At 44.5% G+C, this 25,740-nt stretch overlaps 1 protein-coding gene across 3 annotated transcripts in view; it reads right to left on the reverse strand.

Annotated features, from left to right (window-relative positions):
- FNIP2 (folliculin interacting protein 2) overlaps positions 1-25,740 on the reverse strand; it is an 88,357-nt gene that overhangs the window by 13,074 nt on the left and 49,543 nt on the right. For 2 of the 3 annotated variants that reach the window (XM_075347505.1, XM_075347491.1), the window contains exons 4-13: positions 23,743-23,843; positions 21,927-21,998; positions 20,615-20,715; positions 20,303-20,392; positions 18,798-18,869; positions 18,401-18,536; positions 17,621-17,822; positions 15,940-16,028; positions 15,297-15,443; positions 5,917-6,086 (exon numbers count right to left, since the gene is read on the reverse strand). In XM_075347505.1, coding sequence (XP_075203620.1) covers positions 5,917-6,086; positions 15,297-15,443; positions 15,940-16,028; positions 17,621-17,822; positions 18,401-18,536; positions 18,798-18,869; positions 20,303-20,392; positions 20,615-20,715; positions 21,927-21,998; positions 23,743-23,843 — 1,180 coding nt within the window. The remainder of the gene's footprint in view (positions 1-5,916; positions 6,087-15,296; positions 15,444-15,939; positions 16,029-17,620; positions 17,823-18,400; positions 18,537-18,797; positions 18,870-20,302; positions 20,393-20,614; positions 20,716-21,926; positions 21,999-23,742; positions 23,844-25,740) is intronic. The other variant, XM_075347498.1, reaches the window with a different exon arrangement.

A 25,740-nucleotide genomic window follows, 5' to 3' on the forward strand; every position in this document is an offset into this window, starting at 1 on the left:
CCTGAACAACTATGTTGAATTATCTTTGTTTTCAGATCATTTGAGAGTTGTTGTGAGGAGCCCATGATGCCACTCTTCATAGGAGATTCAAATAGGAGAACAACTTGCAAGTGGCCATCTTAAATATCTTCTCATGATTGGATACACCTGCCTATGAAGTTCAAAGCTCAATGAGGTTACAAAACCAATTTAGTGCTTTAGTAAGTCAGTAAAAAGTAGTTGGGAGTGTTCAAATCAAGAAATTGATAAGGGTGCCTATACTTTTGCACCGGTCAAATTTTGTTTAAATGCGGATTGCACATTTTCTGTTAGTACAATAAACCTCATTTCAATCCAGAAATATTACTGAGTCCATCAGTTATTAGATATATGAAACTGAAATAGCTGTTGCAAAAACCCAAATTGTTATAAAGAAAAAAAGATTAAATAGAGGGGTGCCCAAACTTTTTCATATGAACAACACATAACTCACATCAAGAGCCATTAAATTGTAAGCACCAGGCCTACCAATTAGGCAGGAAAGATGCCAGCACTACTCATTATAGGAATAAACAGCAGGAGAACGAGAGTAAAGTGCAAAATATACATAATTTTTATTAAATACACAACAAGACAAAAGTTTTAATTAAAATGGTACACTACCAATGATTCCTAGGGATACCGACATATAGGACTAGACCAGTTTAAATAGCCCATCCAGTAAATCAAAAGATTAACTAGTGAATATCTGTGTAGATGGTGGCTATTAACCTAGGAAGGTCCAAATAGTTGGTAAGAATGTTCAAAAAATAAGGGGGCTGCTTTATAGGAAGTAAGGTATGGTCAGATCAAACCAAAGTTTTCCACCTTGATAAAGCTATCCTCGCGAAACGCGCGTCGGATGGAGAGCCCAGGTTGTTCTTAGGGACACTTTCCTAATCTCACAGGGACTACTTTTTACTGTGGCTGGCTTCCTCGTATTGGTTTACTTTGCACTTCAGGTAAGAGAATTTTTTTCAATTTGCACACTTGTGCTATATGGTTATTCCATGTTTTTCCTATTCTGCTGTGCACCAGTATTTAGTAACAGTACAGTCAGCGGGATCACCATGATTCCCCACCCCTACATGGTGGGTAACCACGGTTTGATCTGACCATACCTTACTTCCTATAAAGCAGCCCCCTTATTTTTTGAACATTCTTAGAGAGATAGAGAGATAGAGAGATAGAGAGATCTTGGCATGGCCATATCCTGCTATATACCCCATCCTGGCATATGGCTGCATCCTATACGTGCACCCACCCAGCTATATACCCCCATCCTGCTCATCATATACCCCCAGCCTGGTATATGCAGTCATTCTGCTATATACCCTATGCTGCTATATGGCCGCATCCTGTGGCACACCGTACGTTCGTACTCCCCTTTCCTGACTCCACGCAGCATTGCTCCTCCTCCAGTCAGTGCCGGCAGCAGCGCTGCTTACCTGTGTGGAGCCGGCTATGCTCCATGCAGCATCGCGATGTCCTCCAGTCTGTGCCGGCCACGGCTGCGTGTGGACACGTGTGCACAGCGATGATGTCATCCCTGTGAGCACAGCTAGTCTCCACACACAGCCGCGGCCAGCAGACAGGAGGAGATCGCGGTGCTGCAGGGATCGTTGTTGGTGAGTGTACTGATTCACTGCCCCTCGCGCTGATGTGTGGGGGGGGCAGTGAATACAGCCGCATATGATCACTCCAGGCTGTAGTTGCCAGGAGTGATCATGCGGGCCGGCTGTTTACTATGCACGCATCCCCTGCCCATCACCCCGCCCACCAGTCAGTGCTGAGAGATGGGCGTGCATATGAAATGAGCGGGCCCACATGGTCACGGCAGGCTGCTGCAGCCTGCTCATGCCCCCGATGACCCGCTCCACCGCAGCACCCTCATTCCCCGCAGCCACATTCAGATCATGAGACGCACCCACCCCCCCACTTCCCCCCCCAACATTTGGGGGGGGGGGGAAAGTGCGTCTTATAGTTCGAAAAATACGGTAATCATGTGTTGAAAAATGCTACACAGTACTGCAGACCTGATAGGAATAAGGAATAATTTGCATTAATGGAACATGCAAAGAAATGCTATACAAGTCTAAACTTGGAACAAAGCACAGAACCTATAAAATGTATTTAAAATGAAAAGTAAGACATCCCAGGAACCCATCAATCTGGAGAAATGAGAGCCTTTTACTAGCTTCCTGGAAGCAGTTAGCTACTCTGAGTAATAAGCTGACAAGGCATGAGAACAGAAAAGGGAGCCATTAATCAGGCAAAGTGGATGTGTTCATGACCTACCCATGAGCTAGCGAAAAGCTTCAACAACATGAGAACAGAGGATTGGATAGAGGTTGTGTTTCTCTGGGAAAAGCAAAATTCAAAAGATTTTTGATTTTATAAAAAGGAAAGACATTTTGTTTTTTTATTTCTCTTAGCCCATTTGTCTAGGTGGTAAACATTGGCTGCCAACTTGTTGTAGTGTCAGAAACCAGCCTTGTGCGCACTAGAAAAATGATTTTTCTCAAGAAATTTCTTGAGTGAAGGATTAGCGCACCTGCGTTAAAACGCAAGTGTTTTTACCGCGTTTAATTCTTTAACAGCAATATAGATGCTAGATAGCTAGCTAGAAAGATGAATAGATAATCAATAGATAGAGTCCCTGTGAAGACACTGCAGTTCTCGTGAGCGGTGATGTATTCACATTACCGACCGTGACAAATAACCTGTAGTTACCCCTGCAGCATCGCTCACTGAACGAAGCTGCATGGAGTATGTGTCAGATGCGGCTGAATGCAACAGTCGTGGAACCTGTGTGGATTACGCCGGAGCTGTGTGTTTGGGGGGGCTTAATAAAGTGGTGAAAGAGGGGGCTTTTGTTATTTTATTTAAAATAAAGGATTTTTCGGTGTGTTTATTTACTTTACTTACAGGTTAATCATGGAAGCTGTCTCAGACGCTAAGCTAGGACTTAGTGGCAGCTATGGGCTGGTATTAACTCGTTATTACCCCAATTGCCACCACATCACGGCAATCAGGAAGAGTCGGTAACACGCCGGGACTGTCGCATAATGGATGCGACATTCTCGGGGCAGCGGCGGGCAGATATTCTTGGCTGCGGGAGGGGGGGGGGGGGGGGGGGAGGGGGATGGCGGCTTTAATAACCCTGGCCCTCGCCTTCCTCAACCTGAGAACACCGGGCTGCCGCTGTGTGCTTACCTTGGCTGGACGGTAAAAATACGGCAGAGCCCACGTTTTCCTTTTCGTTTTTATATTTTTAATATGCATGTTTGATTTCTATGTGTATTCTATATGTCTGTGTGTGATGTGTGTGTGATATGTGTGTGGAATATATTAGAGCTAAAGAGATTATATATAATCTTCCTGTCATAATGACATCACGTCCTTGCAAAACGCAGGGCAGTGATGAACATTATGTCCCGAAAAACGTGAAATAACGTGGGAATAACGCAGGAAAATGCAATGAAATGCACATAATTTGCCACCTGCGTTATTCCCTGCGGTATTTCATGATTACATTACAGTCAAAGGAGTGAAATAACGCAGCTACCTGCAGAAAAGTGACATGCTCATTCTTTTTCTTAAGAAAATCTACTGAAAGAATTTTGAGAACAAAAAAAAAAAAAAATGCAGTGTGCGCACAAGCTAATTTTAGTTTCCCATAGGTTTTGCTGGGGAATGTCTGCAGAAAGGTTACAAACATTTTCTCAAGAAATTTCTGCAGAAAAAAAACGCAGCAAAAATACAGTGCGCGCACAGGGCCTTAGACTATAGAGTGCACACAGTAAGACGACTAAGTACTCACTGCTCAAGATCTGCATAGGTGGCAATGTATCTACTTTATGTCTAGGAAAGCAAAACTGTTGCCAAGAAGTGGAGTGAACCAACTGAAATGCTTAAATGTTCCCAAAATGGTCAGACTGAGCACAGAAACTGCGGCTCCACAGTAACCCGCTGATCTGTCGCCCTGGAGAGTGTACAGCCAGGTTCTGGTGCTACAGGCTCCACATATACAGGAACATGCTTTATTACAACAGTAAAGGGACACTCTGGAACTGCCCTCTACTGACTCAAATTTCTTTAGAATAGAGTTTATGAAAAGGGGGGGGGGGGGTTTCTTGATCTGGACAACCCCACTTGAGAAAACAAATACGTACACTTGACGGAAGGTAACGGCATTGTGTCACAGGGATTGGAAGTTCAGGGAGGACATTGTCATACTTTACAACCCAGCACACATCTACTCTACAGCATAGCGGGCAGCCATGATCTCTGCCCACCTGCAGCATTCAGCACAGCACCTCAGTCCAGTAATTAGGAGGTGTTTACTCGTACACATGGACCACTGGAGGAATGGCCAGGATCTGCTATTAGGCAATTACATAGTGTTTTATTTTATAGTTTCATGACTCTGTACTCATGGGAATGTGGGGGACCATCCTAAAAATTGTCAAGTGGCCACTTAAAAGGCATTACTACATTATAGGGGTGCTCAGGGAATTCTGTTAAAGTAGCACATAGGGGGCGTTATTATCTGGACACTTTCTAGAGCATTACAGAGGGTATTTTACTACACAAAGGGCATTAAGTGGGGCAAGTTTGTGAACACAGCAGGTCCAATAAAGAAAAATAAATATGGACAGGCAGGATGAGGAGTTTGGAAACATATGGCCAGTGCTGGAGATGGTAGAAGTTAAAAAGGAGTGTGTTGTAAACCCTACAGAGAAGTCATGGTTAGAGAAGTGGTCATGGCTGTCTTGAGCTCAAAGCAATCCTGCTCTGATCTACAGAAAAGAACAAGCCATCAGACTGCTGATCTTATAGTCCCCTAGGGGGATAAGTTATTTTAAAATCAATAAAACAAAACCTAAAAAGTTCAAATTACCTCCTAATATATATATATATATATATAATAAATATATTATATTATATTATATTATATTATATTATATTATATTATATTATATTATATTATATTATATTATATTATATAATATATATATATATATATATATATATATATATATATATATATATATATATACACACACACACATATACACACACACACATATTTGTTATTGCCACATTCAGAAATGCCCAATCAAACTACACAATCAATTAATCTGATCGGTAAATAGCGTAGGGGCAGAAAAATTCCAAATGCCAAAATTATGTTTTTTGGTTGCAGCAAATTTTGTGCAAAATGTAAACAGACGATCAAAACGTAGCTTCTGCGCAAAAATGGTAGTGTTAAAAAGGTCAGCTCGAGACGCAAAAAATAAGCCATCACTGAGCCATAGATCCTGAAAAATGAGAACGCTACGTTTTTTGGAAAATTGCCCCACTTTTTTTGGACAAACATCTGAAAATGTTTTGGAAACCTATACATATTTGGGGTCTACGAACTCGCACTGACCTGAGGCATCATACTAACATAGTTTTACCATATAGTGAACAATGAATAAAATATCCCAAAAACAATAGTGCAATCACTTTTTTTGCAATGTTTCCGTATTTAGAATTATTTTTGCAGTTTTCCAGTACACTATGGTAAAACTTTTGGTTTCAGTTACAGTAAAACTCTTCCAGAGAAGGAAAAAAAAAAAAATATTCAATCCAAGAAATGTGACCGACATGAAGGTTTATATGACCCATACAAGCTCTGTACAAAAGGTTATGCTGTTCTGTGTTGTAATGCAAGTTTGCGGTGCTTCAGGAGGAGCTTTTCAGGGCTCTAATTTTGGGCTCATTGGGGGTCCCAGAAGTCAAACTCCAGTGGCTTACAAATCTTACACCAACTCCTTTAAAAATTGATTAATCCAATTATCTTTACAAGACATACTAAATGCATACAATACATTACCGTCAGGCACTTACCTAGCTGAGCCCACAAGGGGTTATATGGGTGAGACTTTGCCAGAAGATTAACCGACTGAGACGTGTGCTTCTCACAAAAGGACTTTATTGGAGGGTGGTCATTTGGCATCACTGTTGGAACCCATGCCAGGTGGTAAGTCAAGACTGCAGTGATTAAAGCTGCAAAGAACCTGCAATACATATGGCAAGTGCAGAGGGTTACCAAAATGCAACAAAGTGCACGGCTACATTCCCATAATTATCTTTTAGTGATTTATTTTGCTGCTACAACTTACAGTCCCAGCAAAGTGGATGGGATTTAGAGAAATCTCATGACCACTGCTTCTATACTCAGCGTAAAAAAAGGAAACCACACTTTTGATGTACAGTACTTAAAGTGGATTTTGGGCAACATTTCGGGATGATCTTAAGGTTATGTGCCCACGTGAGATGAAACCTGCGGATATATCTGCGGAAAATCCGCAAATTTTCCAGGTAAATCCGCAGGTTTCAGCATGCACAGACACTCCCCATGTTATCCTATGGGACATGGTGAGTGCTGTGTCCATGCTGCGGATACGTGCAGCTGCATAACATGGTGCGGATGTCCCGCAGCTGCACGAAATTGCATGTCAATTCTTTCTGCGGAGTTACCTGCAGAAATCTGCCTTGGTCCCATACTTACCTGCCTTGATAGACACCTGGTCACTTTTCCTCCGTGTACAGGACAGCAGTGGAGCCAGGAGCAGAAAAGGAGGAGGTGGGTGGGCCTGCACGAGCTCAGATCATGTGACAGCTGGAGCTTGTGCAGGCCCGCCCACCTTCTCCTACACAGTGCAGACACAGCCGCCGGAGAGTGTAGTGCTGCGTGATGGAGGCAAGTATGAACGCCCTGATCACTCAGCACTTGTTCTGCATTGAGGATGCAGTGCCCAAGCCATGGTACTGTATCCTCAATGCAGAATGACCGCAGGACATTCCACAAGAAAACCACAGCATTTAAACAGACAAAGTTGTGCAGCGGATTTCTGGGAGCTCCTGTGGAATGTCCTGCAGATATTACCGCAGGACACTTTCCCCGTGGGGAAATGGCCTAAAATGCACTTTTTTTCAGATGATCTTAATGTGACTCTCTAGCCTTCTGAATACACATGGCCAACTGTTCAATGTTTCAGTACTTTTTGCACAATTTTTTTTTTCCTCTAACAAAATTCACAACAGGTGTTTGACCCATGAATCGTTCAATAAATATCAGGGTTCAATTAGAATTGGTATCTACAGTCCTCATAATGGTGGTCACTTTCACATGATGAGCCCAAGATGTCATCTAACCATTGATCAGCAATACCTCACCATTGGGATCAGCAGAGTTGCTGTGTAGAAGCCCTGTACGCCAGAACCGGAATGACTGTACAGACACCCTTCAAGAAGAGCAAGATGTCATGCCTCAGACAACTTTACTTAAGATATCATGAGATGTTGAGCAGTAGTTTATGATTAAGGCCTCATGACAAGTTATTCTGATATTTATTTTTTGGAAGGGGGGGAGGGGGGGGGGTATACCCACCACTGTTGGCTTTTGTCTCAATTGATTGAGAGGAGGAAATTACCATTGCATGCCTCTACATAAATGTCCTGCATTCATGATAAAATATCACTGTAGTATGAACATTAAGTTTCCCATAAATTTCACCCGAAAGCCAAATATCCCTAACTTTGATTAGTGTATTGTGCTTTTAAAAATGGATTTAGACCCATGAAAAAAAAAAAAAAAAAATAAATGGATTTTTGTGTACTCTCTTAGCCATCATTGGGGGACACAGGACCATGGGTGTTATGCTGCTTATCCATAGGAGAACACCAAGTAGATGCACAGATGTTAGCTCCTCCCCTGCAGTATACACCCCCTGGCCCAGCCAGGCGACTTCAGTTTTAGTACACAAGCAGTAGAAGTAACAAAAAAAAAAAAAACACACGAGTGAATACTCATAACAAAAGTACTGAGAAAAAAAAAAAAGCTAAAGGCCCAACAGGGCAAATGGGAGGGTGCTGTGTCCCCCAATGATGGTTAAGAGAAAACGATTACGGTGAGTACACAAAAATCCGTTTTTCTCTGACGCCTCATTGGGGGACACAGGACCATGGGACATCCTAAAGCAGTCCATGGGTGGGTAAACAAACATAGCAACCCAAGGACTAGGAACCAGTCCCAGATAGTGGAGTACCTATCTCAGTAGGCGCTCCTGGCTATCGTTTGCAGAATTTTCCTACGTTTGCCTCAGCTGAAGCCTGGGTATGGACTCAGTAATGCTTTGAAACAGTATGTAGGCAAGACCAGGTCGCAGCCTTACACCTCTGTTCCACTGAAGCCTGATGCCTAATGCCTAATGGCCCAAGAGGCGCCAACTGCTCACGTGGAATGAGTCCGCAGCCCACTAGGAATGGGCTTGAGTTACAAGCGGTAGACCTCCTGGATCGCAGCGCAAATCCAGCGAGCCAGCGTTTCCTATGAAGCTGCCTCTCCTTTCTTAGGCCTTTCAAGAATGACGAACAAGGAGTCTATGTTCCTAAAGGGGCTGTCCTGGGTACGTAATATCGGAGAGCCCTCACAAGGTCTAGCGAATATAGAACCCTTTCCACCCTGTGGACAAAAAGGCAGAACAATGTCCTCGTTCATATGAGACGGGGCAGTAACCTTCAGAAGAAAATCCGGAAGGGGGCGTAGAACCACCTTGTCCTGATGAAAGATCAGAAAGGGTTCGCGGCAAAAGTGCTGCCAGTTCCGAAACTTGTCTGATGGATGTAATCGCCACTAAGAATGTTACCTTCCAGGAGAGAAGAAGAGCAAGAGAAGATTCCTTAAGAGGTTCAAAAGGGGACCTCTGGATACCGTCCAAAATGAGATTGAGGTCCCATGAGTCCAGCGACCGCTTATACAGGGAAACACCCTTGAGGAAAGTCTTGATTGCAAGCTAGGCGGTATTGATAGAATATTGAGAGAGATGAAACCTGCCCCTTGAGGGAGCTGAGGGCCAACCCCTTTTGCAACATGACTGCAAAAAAAAAAAAAAAATCTGGGGATCGCCAGAGCCATAGGTTGGACATTAGATTCCCTGCACTGGGAAAGGAAAGTTTTCCACGTATGGTGGTAAATACGGGATGAAGGCCGGCTTTCGGGCACTGTACATGGTGGAGATGACCGCAGGAGAGAATCTCGCTCTTGTTAAAGTCCAGGTCTCAATGGCCAGGCCGTCATTTCAGGGCTCTGGAGTTCTGATGGGAAATTGGCCCTTGGGTCAGCAGGTCTGGGATGCTTACGAGGCGCCATGAGCAATTGTACTAATTCAGCATACCAGGCGCACCTGGGCTAGTCCGGTGCTATTAGTATCACCGGGACTCATTCTGCCTTGATCTTCCTGATTACTTGCGGCAGCAGGGGCAGAGGCGAAAAACATTTAAAAAGGTAGACGGAAACGACTTCAGGAGACTAGAGCATCCGCGCCAATGGACTGTGGATCACGTGGCCTGGCTAAGAATGCGGTTACCTTTGCGTAAAACCTTGAGGCCATTAGATCCACGTCTGGTGTACTCCAGTGAGTGCAGATGTGTGGGAACACTTCTGGGTGGAGAAACCACTCTCCGGCGGCCAGGCCTTGGTGACTTAGAAGGTCTGCCATCCAGTTCTCTACTCCCGGTATGTGCAACGCTGAAAAAACACGGACCCCCGTCGTTTAGGCCCAGGTGAAGATCCTGAGGACCTCGAGATAAGCTGTCTTGCTGCTGGTAACTCCCTGCTGATTGACATAGGCCACAGCTGTTGCATTGTCCAATTGGACCCGAATCAAACGACCTGCTAGCAGAGAAGGGGAATGACCTGAGCGCGAGAAGATCGCGCTGATTTTCAGGATGATTTCTGGAAAGGGAAGACTCCTGGGGTGTCCAACGTCCCAAAGCAGTGTGGAGCCAGTACGCTGCTCCCCAGACTAAGGCTGGCGTCCGTGGTCAGGAGTAGCCAGTCCACTTGGGGGAGAAAAACTTCGATATGGAAGAGGACTGAAGCCACCAGCAAAGCGCATACCTGACTGAAGGTGTCAGGTGAAAAGTTCATCCAAGGAAAAAGGGGGCTCTTGTCCCAGGCAGCTAGAAGCGCAAGCTGCAGTGGGCGGTGGTGTGGCTAAGCAAGCAGCACTGCCTCTATAGCCGCCACTATCCTACCTAGCACTCATACTGAATCGTATGGAGCGATAGGAGTACGTAGAGGGCAGTGTACCGCTTGTTGTAGAGCGGTCGCCTTGTCTTGAGGGGAAAATATCAAGCCCCGAAGAGTGTCCAGGGACATGCCCAGGGAGGTGACTGATTTTGACGGGACCGGGGATGATTTGACTGGAGTCAGAAGCCACCCTCAGCGGGATAGGGTGCCCACAGAGATCTGCGCGCTGGTTGAGCCCTTGAGGAGGCCATCCAAGCAAGGCAGAACAGCCACTCTCCTGGCGTGAAGGGCACTCATGGCGGCCGCCATGACCTTAGTTAAGACCCTTGGTGCTGTGGCAGAGCCGAGGGTAGGACCACAAATGAAGAAAAAAAAAAAAAAAAAAAAAAAAAAGAAGAAGAAGTCCTGAACTGCGAAGCGAAGGAACTTTTGGTGAGCTGGAGCGATGGGTATGTGCAGGTACGCGTCCCTGATAGCTAGGGAGGCAAGGAATTCTCCTTCGACCATAAAGGTAATGATGGACCCTAGGAAGTCCATTTTGAATCTCCTTACGTGCACATGTTTGCTCAGGTGTTAGAGGTCCAGGATGGGACGAACTGACCCGTCCTTTTTTGGGGACCACGAGAGGTTAGAATAGAAGGCCTTGAATCTCTCACCGTCCGGAACAGGTACCATCACCCCCGCCGTTTGGAGGGAGTGGATCGCTGAGGAGAAGGCCTCGTGGTGTTTGAGCCTTTGGGGGAGGTTTGAGAGAAAAGACTGACCAGGGGAATGGGGTCCAGAATTCAATTTGGTAACCGGAAGACACAAGGTATCACACCCATTTGTGGTCTGAGGTGGCGGCCCAGATGGAGGACGACGAGACTCCTCAGCCTTTGTCTAGATTGCCAGGACGAGGTGAACTCGGGGAGGGCCGAGAAGGTCAGGCCCTGCGTGTCTAGTAAAAAACATCCTGGGCTAGAGTTGGGGGAGGGAGGTACTCTTTTCCTCCCGTGGCGTCAGGAAAAAAAAAAAAAAAAAAAAAAAAAAAAAGCCTGTCCAGACGATCAGCAAACCATCGGTCTGGAAACGAGTACTGTGAGAGGCTTCTTAGAGACAGAGTCCGCTCTCCATTATCGGAACCAGAGGGCCTTACGGATGGCTATGGTATTTGAGGTGGCAATAACTGCGCAGGTAGCAGCGCCGAGGGAGGCCTGCATGAGGTACTCTGCCGCCACAGCACTGTGAACTGTTACATCTGTGAGGGAAACTGGTAGTCCTGGTGCCTGTGCGACCCACACGGAAGGGGAGAGGGACCCACGGCCTTGAGGCAGAGCGATCGAGCTGCTCTACTTGTCTGTCGGGTCCTTGAAGGAGGGTCCATCAAGTAAAAAAGACAGCAGTGGTCCTTCAGGCAGGCGGAAGCCGGGTGAGGGTCCACTGAGGCCGGATCAGCCCAGCTCCTAGAGACAGCTAAGCCAAAGGGGTACCGGGACTCCCTGAGTTTACGGATACCGAAGCGGTGTCAAAATTTTTTTTTTTTTTGAGGTTTAGTAGTGGATGGGAGATCTTCCACATGGAGTTTTGGTTGATTGCTGCAATAAGGGAGTCCATCGCAGCTTGACCGCTCGGGGTTGAAATCAAGGAATCATCCCGGGACAAACATCATTCCCCTTCCTCCGGCTCCTCAGAGACCGCGGAACATGTGGGAGAACCCCATCTGTGTACCCAGGAGGGAGAACCATGGGGGTCATGCCCTTTTTCTGATCTGCAAACTGTGAAGCAGAGGGCTGATTCTTATCAGAAGGACCCTCTATAGAGGTGTCATCAGGCTGCGTTCTGTCCAGGGGCCCCAAGGGGTGTGAGGACTATTTTGCATAGCCAGCACCAGGTTCTGGGAACTGTGCCCATTCCGGGGGACTGGGAGCCGTAGGCTCTGGGCTGGCAGCAGTTGCTGCGGTGGTGGCGGGAAGGTAAGCTACAGGGGCACCGGACTCACAGAAGGAAGAGGTGCTATCATCCCCTAGTAGCTCAGCGTCTTATAGTTGTTGCTGTAGTTGTGCAGGGGATAAAACATGTGACTGCAGCCCCTGGCTGATGAGCAACAAACTCTGATTGTAATGGGGGAGCAATGCTCTGCACAGATAATGTGCAAGTGAGGCTATAACTCACCTAGAACCCTGATGACCCCTCCCCCCCCTCCTCCTGCGTCCCAGTTCTGGGAAGGAGGAAGCGAGCTCTGAGAGACGCCCACAGGCTCTGATCACAACAAGAGGGAGCAATGCTCTGCAGATCCTGTGTGAGGAGGGTTACGCGCGCTTTCTTATCGAGTGTCGGAGGGGACGGGGCTTAGCTCTGACAAGAAGGCATGAGAAAATATAATAAACAAAAAAAAAAAAAAAAATGGTGGGAAGGGACTCCCCTTCCCCCCTCCAGCCCTGCACAACAATGGTGGACAGAAAAAAAACCAAAACTCTATAAGTGTACCGCAGCTGCGGCTGCACTGAGTCCGGGGGGCTCCCCCCCCCCACGCCCCCACCACAGGTGGAATGCTATGCAGGAGTCTGCAATCACAGCTCATGTGCATCCAGTGTGACCTTTGCTCCAATTCAGTGTGAAGAGTATGACGCCTGCTGGCAGAACTTGTGTCAACTCAGAGCCTGCCAGAGGGACTGAGGAAGTTTTCATCTGCTCTGGAAAAAAAAAATTGGAAGGATCTCACCTCAACTCCTGTGGGGCTGGCAGTCCGATGCCTGCTGCCTGGTCACACTGGTGCGGAGAGTTTACCAACTCAGAGCCTGCAAGAGAGGCTGAGGAAGTTTTCCATCTGCTCTGGCAAAAATCGGAATGATCTCACCTCAGCTCCTGTGGAGATGGCAGTCTGGTCACACTTGGTGAAGAATGTAAAAACAAAAAGCCAGCACCAATTGTGCACTTCAGCACTAAACATTCCAAACTGTACTCATTATAAAAATTTTGAGTTTTTTTGGCAAAAAATTGCAATTTCTTGAGCTGCCTCGCCACGTCACGGCAAATCTCATTTGAGGCAGTCCTACACTAAAATATTTTTATAAAATGTGCCATACGGCCTCACATATGAATAGTAGAACTGCTCTTAGCAGCACTCACCTGGTCTATTACAATCCCGTACCCATGACTGAGTCATGGCTGTGGGCGGGACAGGTCCAAGCAAATGCTGCATGAAGTAAATAGCCTGTGGACAAAGCCTGATGACTTAATGTGAACAGTCACCAACCGCCAAAATCTAGACAGATGGAATACATCCCAAATTGGGGTGCATAGCAAGGTGGAGGTCAACCACCGACCAATTCAATGAAGAAAAAACAAAAAGCCAGCACCAGTGAAGAATGTGTATCAACTCAGAGCCTGCAAGAGGTGCTGAGGAAGTTTTCATCTGCTCTGGGCTCTGGAAAATCCGTGCCATGAGACCTGTCGTCCAGTGAGTAACAGCCCAGGATCCAGCGTCGCAGGAGGGGTACAGGGAGGCGACACTCCGCGTTCCCGCCTGTTGATGGTTTTGGGAAATCGGTCCCCGAAGGAAACAGTCGCCCTCTAAAAACAAAAAATTGTTGCTGCAGTAGTCTGCAGAGATGTGTCTCCTATAGACACTAAGCTAAAACTGAAGTAGCCTGGCTGGGCCAGGGGGTGTATACTACAGGGGAGGAGCTAACATCTTTGCATCTACTTAGTGTCCTCCTATGGATAAGCAGCATAACACCCATGGTCCTGTGTCCCCCAATGAGGCGTCAGAGAAAGGATCACTGTTTAGGTAAATGCATTCTACATAATAGATACTGAAGACAGATTCAATTTTCAGACTGCAATCTGTAGGAAGCACCTTTGCAGGAGGATTTGGGTAAGGCTGGAGTCACACTAGCATATGGCATCGGATGCGACATGCTAATGACCCTTGGCTCAGGCTCTGCTGTGTGCATAAGAAGTGTCATTATACGGTCATCAGATCTTGCGATCGGATCACAGCTGCGGAGGAGAGGGAGGGACTAATCTCCCCATTTGCTCCAATGTCAACATGTACTTTTATCGCACTGCACTTGGATGTCACCCAAGTGCAGTCCGTTATTTCACTTGCACCCATTGACTTGTATCGGTGCAAGTGATCCGAGACTCTCAGACAATCGCAGATTTTTCATCAGTCCAATTAGGGCTGGGGAAAAAAAAAAAAAAAAAAAAAACAACAACACACACACACACCTCGCAGATCTGAGCTGCACCATTGTCCTACATGGGTCTGAGTGCAATGTGAGATTCTCACATTGCACTTGTGAGAGTCTTACATTAGTGTGACTCCAGCCTTAAGCTGGTGTCACACTAAACGACAGCGACAACGATGTCGCTGTTACGTCACCATTTTCGGTGACGTAACAGCGACCTTGTAAGTCGCTGTTATGATCGCTGCTTAGCTGTCAAACACAGCAGAAGCAGCGATCATAAGGTCGCTGTGCTACATGTTCAGAGAGCAGGGAGCCGCGCTTAGCGCTGGCTCCTTGCTCTCCTGCAGCACACATCGGGTTAATTAACCCGATGTGTGCTGCAGCTACATGTCACAGTTCAGAGAGCAGGGAGCCGCGCTTAGCGCTGGCTCCTTGCTCTCCTGCAGCACACATCGGGTTAATTAACCCGATGTGTGCTGCAGCTACATGTCACAGTGCAGAGAGCAGGGAGCCGCGCGCACTGCTTAGCGCTGGCTCCTTGCTCTCCTTGCTACAGTATACATCGGGTTAATTACCCGATGCGTACTGCAGCCACATGTCACAGTGCAGGAGCCGGCGCTGGCAGCAAGAGCGGAGGCTGGTAACCAGCGTAAACATCGGGTAACCAGGGAAAGGTCTTCCCTTGGTTACCCGATGTTTACGCTGGTTACAGCTTACCGCAGCTGCCAGTGCCGGCTCCTGATCGCTTCATTTCGTCGCTCTCTCGCTGTCACACACAGCGATGTGTGTGTCACAGCGGGAGAGTGACGACCAAAAAATGAAGCTGGACATTCAGCAACGACCGGCGACCTCACAGCAGGGGCCAGGTCGTTGCTGGATGTCACACACAGCGACAGCGACGGGACGTCGCTGCAACGTCACAGAAAATGGTGACGTAGCAGCGACGTCGTTGTCGTCGTCGTTATGTGTGACACCAGCTTTAGACTCTAGCAATCGTTAGGTAGGTTCTCTTTACTTACTGGTTCTTGTTAAGCTGCTCAATGAGATAGGAGAACTCCTTGAGGAAATGCTGGCAGAGCTGACTTTTCTCAGTAGTGCAGGACATCATGGTAAGCCATACCGGCTCTGCGATGCGAGGAGCGCAGTACAAATTCCAGATGGTTTTCCTGTAACATTTCAGACATTACATTTAGGATGAAAACCATGATAAATGTGTAAGTGGAGCAAAGTAGGCACAGTGCCGGGAACCTTAACATAGAAAAATGGCCCAGATTTATTAGGCAGTTCGCCGGTTTATGTAAACCAAGCCCCCAAAATTTGCAATGTTAACAACAACACACCCACCTATGAACAAAAATTAAAATCAAGTGTGAATAGGTGCAAGCTGCTAGGACTGCACAATATACAAAAGGCATACAGCTGCACTCTATACATAGCTTGGCACTTACAAACATTGAGTGGATGAAATTTGTACTGCATTACCACTATTTAAAATCGTTATAAAAATTAAAGTTATTTAAAGCATAAATTTGCAACTATTCTATACAGCAGTAATGCAGTCCAAAGTTTTATCATACATACATTTTTTTGGCACCGAGGTTGCTGAGCCCACAAAAAAAATAAAAAAAAAATAAATAAAAAAATATCACTCTTACAGCCTACCTAAACTGCCCCAGGGCCTCCATGACCTGACGGAGATAAAACTGCACCCGCTGACTAGACTCAGTTATCTTCCTGCAGGAGATCATTGCCTGAAAGTGGAAAGCAGAGCTTAAACAGGGTCAATTTTACTACACCAATATCACATTTAGAGAATATTTTTAAAAACGAGACACACACACACACACACACACACACACACACACACACACTCTAATCTGCTTCATATACATATTTCTAAAGTCTTTGGAATTTGGCATATGGTAATTTGTATTTTTTTTTTTTTTTTTAAAGATACAGTCCATGCAATTTAGAGACCTCATCCTCAGCTAAGCCAAGCAATACAGCTTCATTTATAGGACACTCTTATAATAACTGTTAATTATAGGAAAATATATACTTCTGTACAGTAATGGCCTTAGCTATAATAGTGCAGAAATTTAGGTGTACATGTGAACTGAAGACAAATTTTTTGCATAAACTAGGTGGTGCCCCAGACTGATACCTCAGATATTTCCACTCCCTCATGTCCATACACTGGGTATACACCATAGACAAGCAAAAAATGAGGTGTATAAATTTGTCTAGGTCAGCAAAGTCTCAATACCTTACTACTTGACATTACATTCAGTGTGCAACTAGGAGGACACCTTGATACGTTTCACTAAAGCAATAGATTTGCCCGGATGGACAAAACTAAATAAGTTATCGGATTCACCACAAATGTGGGCATTAATTCCTTCCCATTCATGTGGTTCGTACATTCTGCATCACATACACTTTGTTTGCTCATGACTGCCATCTTCTGTGAGTTTGTGTACTGCAAGCATTAAACAATAGTGCGCTTTATTTCCATATATACGAGGCCTGTAAAGCCGCTCATACCAATTTGTTTATGAACACAAGAGAAAGATAAATCAAACCAATCTTGTATGGTTCAGATGAAGGCCCTGGTTTTCCTAAAAGCCACCAAGTAGGATTGATGTGTCCTGTTACACTGCACTTTTGCACCAGGTTTGTGTGATCTTTGATAAAAATGGATTTATGGTATTCGGAATATATGAGAGGTTTTGCTCTAGAATAGATTAATGGTAGTTTAAAATTTAGACTTGGCGCTTTTTCTTCCCCTCCAGTCTTCACCATTACATTTTTTTGTTGTCGTCAATTGCAGGAGTTAAGTAGCTAAATTTCTCATGCATGAGCCACCATCACTGGGGAATTTGCCACTGCTGAAATATAGCTTTTTCTATATTCAATGAGCTGCCATAGCCCCGCAGCAGGAGAGATGCTCGGAGCAACTACTCAACAGAAAGGCGTCATGAGCATGGATGGGTGGGGAGGATTGCCCTAATGGGATATACCACGACAATCCCATTACTATGAATAGCAATACCTGCAGCTGGAAACTGTACCAAGATTGCAAAGGTGATCAGTTGTTGGATCACTGAGGGTCCATTGTTTTAAAATTGGGGGGGGGGGGGGGGGGGGGGGAAACAAAAAAAAAAAAAACCACAGCAATGCAAGTCAGTTCTATAGACGAATTGTCAGCTCATACTTTGGGATCCTCAGCGACCAACAGTTGTCCATTCAAACTAAGAATCACCAGTCCTGTGCTTAAGTTCCAAGCTGCAGTTCTGGTGTTGGCCATAGAATGGTTCTGTACGGTCAAGCTGAGTCAGCTTACCTTCTCTATTGCAGACTTCAGCTTATTAATGTGCGACTCAAAGAGCGGGAAATGTGAGAAAAAGAAGTCTTGGAAGTTGCGCTGTGCTTCCCCTTCTTCAGGCAGGGAGAAGAGGATACTGATTGCAATCTTCTTACGACCGATCATTGCTGGGTTGGAGGTATAACTTTCATCTGCCATACTGAAAGTTTCTTCTGTGGTCCTGTAAATAAAATCAGTTGTGTACATTATATATGGCAGGATGTTATACTAAAAGACATTTCAGGGGCCCAGATCTGTGACTTCTATGTAAATGTAGGGGGTATTACAACAGGACCAAGCATGATATAGACATTAATAAAATGTGGGGGGGTGCATTTTTACACTCCACAGAGTCAGGCAAAGAAAAGTGCCATCATTTTAGTCACTTAAAAAATGACAGCTAAAGTTAACAGCTCATGTCATCTACTTCTGCAAGATGAGATAAATGATCGGCTGCAGTGCTGATGTGACGTGACTGAACACGACCACCAATGCAGAGAAAGGGAGAAAAAAAAAAAGGACCTCTGGATGGCAAATACCTGCTCTGTTATATTAGGAATGCAAGCACATTTGTGGTTCACTTTTCCTTAAGGTGGCAAACCACTACATTTCAAATTGGGTAACATTATGCCCCTTCAGATATTTATGTGTGAATGAACATCTGGCTGGTAACATCCAAAGGATTTAGCTTCCCTTTGGCAGGAGCAGGAAACTGTATGCACAGTGCTTATCAACTTTACATGAAGACTGACCACTCACCATCGTGGCACAACACCATTTTCTAAACTGGTAGTTTGGCTCCTCAGCCATCGGCGCTGATAGCTGCTAGCACAGCTACTTGAGAACGAGGAACTTGGAGATGGGAGAGGGGTTATTAAGAGGCTGCTTAAAGATGCTGAAGACGTGGGAAGGGGAGAGAACAAAAAAAAAAAAAAAAAAAAAGTTACAAGAGACTCCAAAAACACACAAATATCCGTACAAAGATGTTTTCATCCTACCAGATTTTGCTCAACCATGGAATCTAGGACAGACATGTACCTTAGTGGTTTTATTTTCCCATTTTTAGGTTAATAAAACTACTATGGAAATGCATCTATAGACCCGAACTGATTTCTTTAGAATAAACTATTACAAACTAAATAAAATAAGTGAATACCTGATCGAGCAATGCCGCTGTCCTTATCTTCATTCTGCCCCCTGCTTGGCATATCCACCGGTGTGCTGTGAGCTGCATGATACATTACACATGTCAGGAGAGGTGGCATCATAAGACATTCACTAGAAGGCACCACAGGAATGAGCGCCTATAGTGACCAAAGGCAAGGAGAAGGCCGCCAGCATCAAGCAGGTTAGTACCTCCACCAAACTACAAACAATTTAAAGCAAAAATCACATGAAAAGAATTTAAGAGAAACTTTGTGATAAAGTATAGCCTACGCGTATATATATATATATATATATATATATATATATTATATATATATATATTATATACATATATACATATACACATATATATATATATATATATATATATATATATATATATATATATATGTATACATATACATATACATATATATACACACACATATACACACACACATATACACATACATATACACATACATATACACATACATATACACATACATATACACATACATATACACATACATACACATACATATACACATACATATACACATACATATACACATACATACATATACATATAAAAAATGTAACCAGACAGTACATGTTAGGAGGAGTCTCATTTTCATCTCGTTAAATGGTGTATGAAGGCTCCACCAACAGCTCAATTTGAGTTCTGGCCAAAGATCCTGACACTTCCACTTCTGCTGTGGTCCTAAATCTGAAGAGCGCTTCCTCCATCTTTCCTGTGCCAGCACGTCAGTGATAAAGATGGACGTCTGTCTGCCTAAGCCAGACCCAGTCACCCCAGAGGGAGAAGCGGAGGAAGCCTTTATTATATTGGCACAAGACAAAAGTGCAGTCGCTCCAACCAGCAGTGAAATTGGCCAAATCAGTAAAGCTATAATAAGCTTATTAGATACTTAAAATTCAGCTTGAAATTCATTAAATCTACTCCTCAGCCCCAAATAACACTGGTTGTAATACTGTATTTACTCGGGGTGCTTCCTGTAGAATAACAAAAGGGTGCAATGTCATGAAGCAGATTTTATATGCCCTTTCTAAGTGGACAGACCAAGACATTATAGAACAAAAGCTTGGACAATACAGGTAGACTGCACTTTATCACAAGTAATATTTTGTGCCATTTCCAGATCAAGACGTGACCAGTAAGTACAAGAATTATAGAAACCCAAGCAGTTATATTTCCACTTTACAATTAGCAAAAATAAGTTTTCAATAGAATATACAGAAGCCATAAAGCACTTCAGGATTACAAGGGCCCATGCCATCACAGCAGGACGCGTTCCGCTGCTGAATCAATACTGTACTGGATGGTATAACTATGTAGCAGAGGAGATGTGTTAGGAAGATATGCATCTTCATTTACCACCATTAATGCACTGTAACCCACTGTAATTCTGAATTGGCCCACTGGTTCTGTAAATCTTTCAATCACACAGGGCTTTTGTGTGGCTTTCAAATTATTCAGCATTCCACACAAACCTGCAAAGAAAGAGGCACTCCGGATGAGCCGGAGGGGGCGAGCTTCAAGCATGGCGGGCAGCAGTTTGCCACCACACATCTGTAAAATACCTAAAAGTGGAAGCAAACACTGAAGTACGGGAAACAAAAAAGGTAAAAAAAGACACTACACAGACGATATAAAGACTCATTTATAGTGTACCTGAGCAAGTGGGTATAGTGTCAGATCAGACCCTGAACGGAGTCTGGAGGAGAACCCTTGTGAGATCTGCTCTTACTGGGCTAGCCAGACCCACGATGCTCAGCTGGAAGCAAGTCAAATACTACACATACCTAGGTTAGATGCAGTCTGACATGAACCTTGTCCAGTGTGGCTCACACCAAGCTTGTGGCCAGTGCCTTCATGACTGATGTTCTCTGTACTATCCTGTAAACTTTATCAGAAAAAAAAAAATTCAATAAACATACAAAAATTGTTCAAAAATAATCTCAAATTGGATCCAATTCTATAGAACTGCAGAGTATGAAAGTCTTCGGCTGGAAGTTGTAACTAGATTACTTTACACTGGTTAAAGCCTAGCGTCCCTCCAAGGGCAGAAATTCTAGAAGAGATGAATGGGGACACACACACACACACACACACACACACACACACACACAAACGATGCTCGCATGACACTCTGCTCACACTGGCAGTACAGCGGGAGCCAAGTGTCATGCTAGTATCACTGCGACTGGTCCGACTGGGCGAGCGGACCGGCTCAGAGAAGGGGCGGGCCAGCGCTGCGGAGGGGCGGCCTGGCACAAGGGTGGGATTTATCCCCCTCTCCTCCGCAGCTGGCTATTGCGATTTTCGCTCTGCACGCGTGGTACACCGTGTACCGCGAGTGCAGTGCGATTTTTCTCTCGCCCCATTCACTTGAATGGGTGGAAGAGAAAATAGTCTCGCATTACAGTCACAGCACGCTGCAATTGTTTTCTCGGTCTGATTAGGGCTGAGAAAATAATTGCTCATGTGCGCTGACACACAGGCTAGAATTGGTCAGAGTGGAATGCGATGTTTTATCGCACTCCACTCGCACCGATTTTCTCGCCGTGCGGCTTAGGCCTAAAATATAGCGGTGGTATTAAGAGATGAAGATCAGGATTGTTGCATGGAGTCAGTTTCTTTGCTGTTAAACATCACAAAACAAAAAAATTCCCAAAATCAATCATGCAAGCACAATGTTTTGCCATTTATCAGCAATTGGAATTTTTTTTGCCAGTTTCTAGGACACTATGGTAAACCCTATGTTTTCATTTAAAAAGTAGAACTCATCCTGCAAAAAAAGAGGCCCTCAAGTAGGGGAGCAAAAAACAAAAACGGAAAATTGAATGGAAGAGGGGAGGGGGGAAGGGTCACTGCACAACATACACCCTTGAGGAGACTGATGGTAGGAACATACACCCTTACCAAACACTGAGGAGAATGTCCATTTCTTGTAATGGGTCACTGAAATCTGAATAAGGCCTTATTCATGTGTCCATTGCAGTTTTATATATGGCTGTATACTACTTTACTGTTAAAAACATTAGAAAGCTGACAAGTTCAGTACCAAAAGGTAATAGACTAAATAAGAAGGCATCCTGAGAACTTCATTCTTACGTGCTGGTGCTGCCGCCGAAACCTCCGACCTTAGCAGAGAACACTTTACTAATCATGAGTTGAGGAGGACATCTAAAAAGAAATAGAAAATAAAACCAGTTAATCGCCAAACTCTGGGTGCCCATACACCCGGGGATGAGGATAATAATTTCCTTCTAAGCCATCTATATAGGCATGTAGGTTGAATCAAGGCAATTTATTCCATTTTTTTATATGCATTCAGTAGTCTTATTCCAGAGAAACCTAAAAGTTTTCTTAATATGTATACTACATCTTGCCGTCTGCCTCCAATAACATACAGCCGAAAATGATGCATAACAGCCCAAGACAGTCTGTATCATTATAGTCAACGGCCAATTTGGGGCCTTAACCCACACAAACCCAGTTTTGAGGGGTAGGGGGAATTAGGACAAGCCCCGACTAACACTGAATGGAGGGGGAAAGACAAAACAAAACAAAAAAAAACAAAAAAACACAAAACCAAAACATGTGAACGTGCATTAACAGTATAGTACAACTGAAATTTGTTGTGTTACAAACATGTTTACAGCTGCAGATCTCACAGCTCTGCTGTACTGCAACACTGGGCGCCTGTTAGATAGGCCTGAAGCACTGGGAGGACTCCTGCAGAGGTGTTTAATGATGTACTATGGCTTTTATAAATACACAGCTCGGCACTGAGATTTATCACATATTAGTTCTGAAGGCAGATTCTACCGGAGATGTATGACCAGCCCACAGATCTTAATAGCTCATTTATATAAAAGAAAAATGTGGATTTCACTGGAGTAAGCTTTGCTTACAGACATTATTCAGCTTTCTACGACCCACATGCCAATATTAGACATCTTTGGAGGGTTGATTCCACTGACAAGACAAGGAAAACTCAATTTCAACTACTGTAACGTACCCACTCCATGTTACTTACTGAGGACATTAAGGAACTGGGAGAGGGAGCTGAAGCAAATAATTGCACACAACATCGTAAAAGCATACAAACTGGCACCGAGTCATATTTTACAGACAGTTTTCTGTAAAATTATACAAAATACAAGAAGGAAACTAGTTGCGTTTTCAGGCATTTTTTTACGTCACCCATACATTACTTAACCTATATTGTGCCAGCAAGTTTTCCTGACAGGGAGCAGTTTTAGGTAATTATATGCCCCATTTCTGGAGCAGCTCTACTTAGGAACAGCAACAAGTTTCTGTTAATTCTTATGGAAATGTATGAAGTGGAATCTTCTACCAGTGAAACTAGAAGCATCCCCTCTGTAGAATGATTGACCTCCATTTCTTGAGAAGACTGGACAGGTTACAATCTGCTGACCAGTCGTTAGTCAAGATTGTAGATTACTTCTCTGGAGGAGATCTCGTCAACTGTATGCCCAGCTTCCGCCCAATCCTTCCTCATCTCAGTATGCAGTGCTCACGTCTTACATAAGTTTTCCCCGTGTGCCATATTAGTAGATTACGTTTATATGCTGTAATCGCCAGGTTTCACAATCAATCTTCCTCCACCACAGAACAACTTCCCTGACAGGAGCCATATCTTTGGTGCTATGGAAACAAACTAAATATTTGCTGATTTTACTCGACTCATTGCCCGTATCCCAGATTCAGATCAGAATCAGGAGGAAATCTAACGCCCTCTTAGAACTTTGAAGCAGACGCTTATTTTCTAAAGCTGCGGCAATAATTAGTTACATTTCTCTGGCATCTTAGACCAGATCTGTAACAGGTGCGTCTGCTTCCATTCTGCTCATTGGAATTTATATTACCGAATATCAAGCAACATTGGCTCTGGGAAACTTACCGGATTAGATGAATCTTCAAGGTGGAGCCTTTGTAACTCATTGCCACAGACCCAAACATCATCTCCCCCAGCATGTTCACGTCGGAGGCCGGCTTGGTGTACTGTAAAAATATAGGTCAGACAGACTGCCATACAGAATACAGATTAAAAAAAAAAAAAAAAAAAAAAAAAAAAAGGAGGGAGAAGGATACAAAATTAAAGTAAGATATATCCATGTTAGAACCATCATTTATGATGTTACTTAGCTCTTTGGGGTACATAAAGGTTCAACTTACATTTCAGTCATGTTCCAGTGGCGAGAAATAAGAGCAGGTCTCCAGATGGTGACTTGTGAGTAGCTCCACATACAAGAGCAAATCTGAATGGGGGTAGGCTAGGATCCCCTGGATCTTGATATACTGCCTCAGCGTGCTTTGGCTGTCATACTGGTAATGGGGACTCTGGGTGTCACTACTATGGGGGGCAGGAGCTAGATGTGGCTCGTGACCCTCTCTCAGAGCTGAATGTGGCTCTCATTGTCATAAAGGTTGGGGACCACTGACCTAAAAGAATCCATGGACCTGCCAACCAGAGGAGGGTGGTACTAGTTCCCGGAATACAGAGAGTAGTTGACCCCATATACACTTCCAGCCCAATTTGCATATACTTTCAGAAGGCAATTTCTTGCTGGTGGCACGTCACTTGGGGGGAAATAATATTGATGCTCTCACTTTAAGAGCTGAATAATCATAGGGAAGGAGAAAAGTTAAACAAATCTCATCAATCTATAAAGAACTGAGTAAAGTGACCCTTTCCTTGTCACTTCTAACAGTCTGGTAGACTTTTTGGGAGCCACATGACAGGGCACAACTTTACAATATAAGAAGTTTTGCATTTCTGCAGAAACCCCAGCTAGTTTCAGTGCAATAATCACATTTCACAACTTGTGTTTATGTAATCATGGTCTGACACATCTCGCAGCAGTTTTCAGTGGTGTATCGTCCTGTCTGGCAAGCCTGGATATACACTGAGGGAACACCCAGGATCAGTGTGTAATCGGCGTTACTCGTTTGGTCAGTGACTCACGATCATGAGACAGAACAAGCCTTGTCACCTATTCTGTTTTTTCCTGGGAAGTTGTAAGGAAATACTCACTCATGTTTGACTTCTGGTTTTAATGGATTCATTTTTTCCTCCAATTTGTTAGTTATGTATTCTATTAAATACCATATAATTAACGGCTTTTATAGTAGAGCCATTTGGAACGATAAAGGATCACACTCATTTATGCAATAGATTTTCCACTGGCAAGTGGTTAAAACAGTGAAGAAAACTAACCTCTGGAAATAGCACGTCTAAGGCTAAGTTCACACATCCTGTGTTTTCAATCCATCAGGTCCGTCAGCAACGGATCAGTCATTTTCAAGATGTCAACTGATGCAACTGATGTGTTTTTCACAGGATTCCTTTCACAGGAATCCTGTGAAAAAACGGATCAGTTGCGTCCGTTACATCCGCTGTGCGTCCGTTTGACGGATCAGTCATGATCCGTCTGTGTTTGGGACAGCCCAGTGGGCGTGCCAAGCATGCTGGGCATGCTCAGTAGAGCATGACGGAATCCTGCGCTGGATTCCGTTGTAAGACGGATTACGACGGAATCCAGCACCATAGACATGCATTACAAGCTTGACGGATGGCGACGGATTCCTGCGCGGCGCGTTAATTTTGACGGCCCGAAAAACATTACATTCTGCGTTGCTCCCCGCTCGGCGGTCAGTCAAAAACGACGGACCGCGACGCAGCGGATGCAACGCAGGGTCATCAGTCGCAATCCGTCGCTAATAGAAGTCTATGGGGAAATACAGTTTTCCTGCAAAATATTTTGCAGGATACCGTAATTCCCCAAGGCGACGGATTGTGACTGATGCAAAACACAGGATGTGTGAACTTAGCCTAAGCCATTTACTGCAGCACGCTTCTAGGAAGCTTGTCTACACAACTGCCAAATATCAATGCCAC

This window comes from Anomaloglossus baeobatrachus, chromosome 1 (assembly GCF_048569485.1).
Source record: "Anomaloglossus baeobatrachus isolate aAnoBae1 chromosome 1, aAnoBae1.hap1, whole genome shotgun sequence".
Classification (NCBI taxonomy): Eukaryota; Metazoa; Chordata; class Amphibia; order Anura; family Aromobatidae; genus Anomaloglossus; species Anomaloglossus baeobatrachus.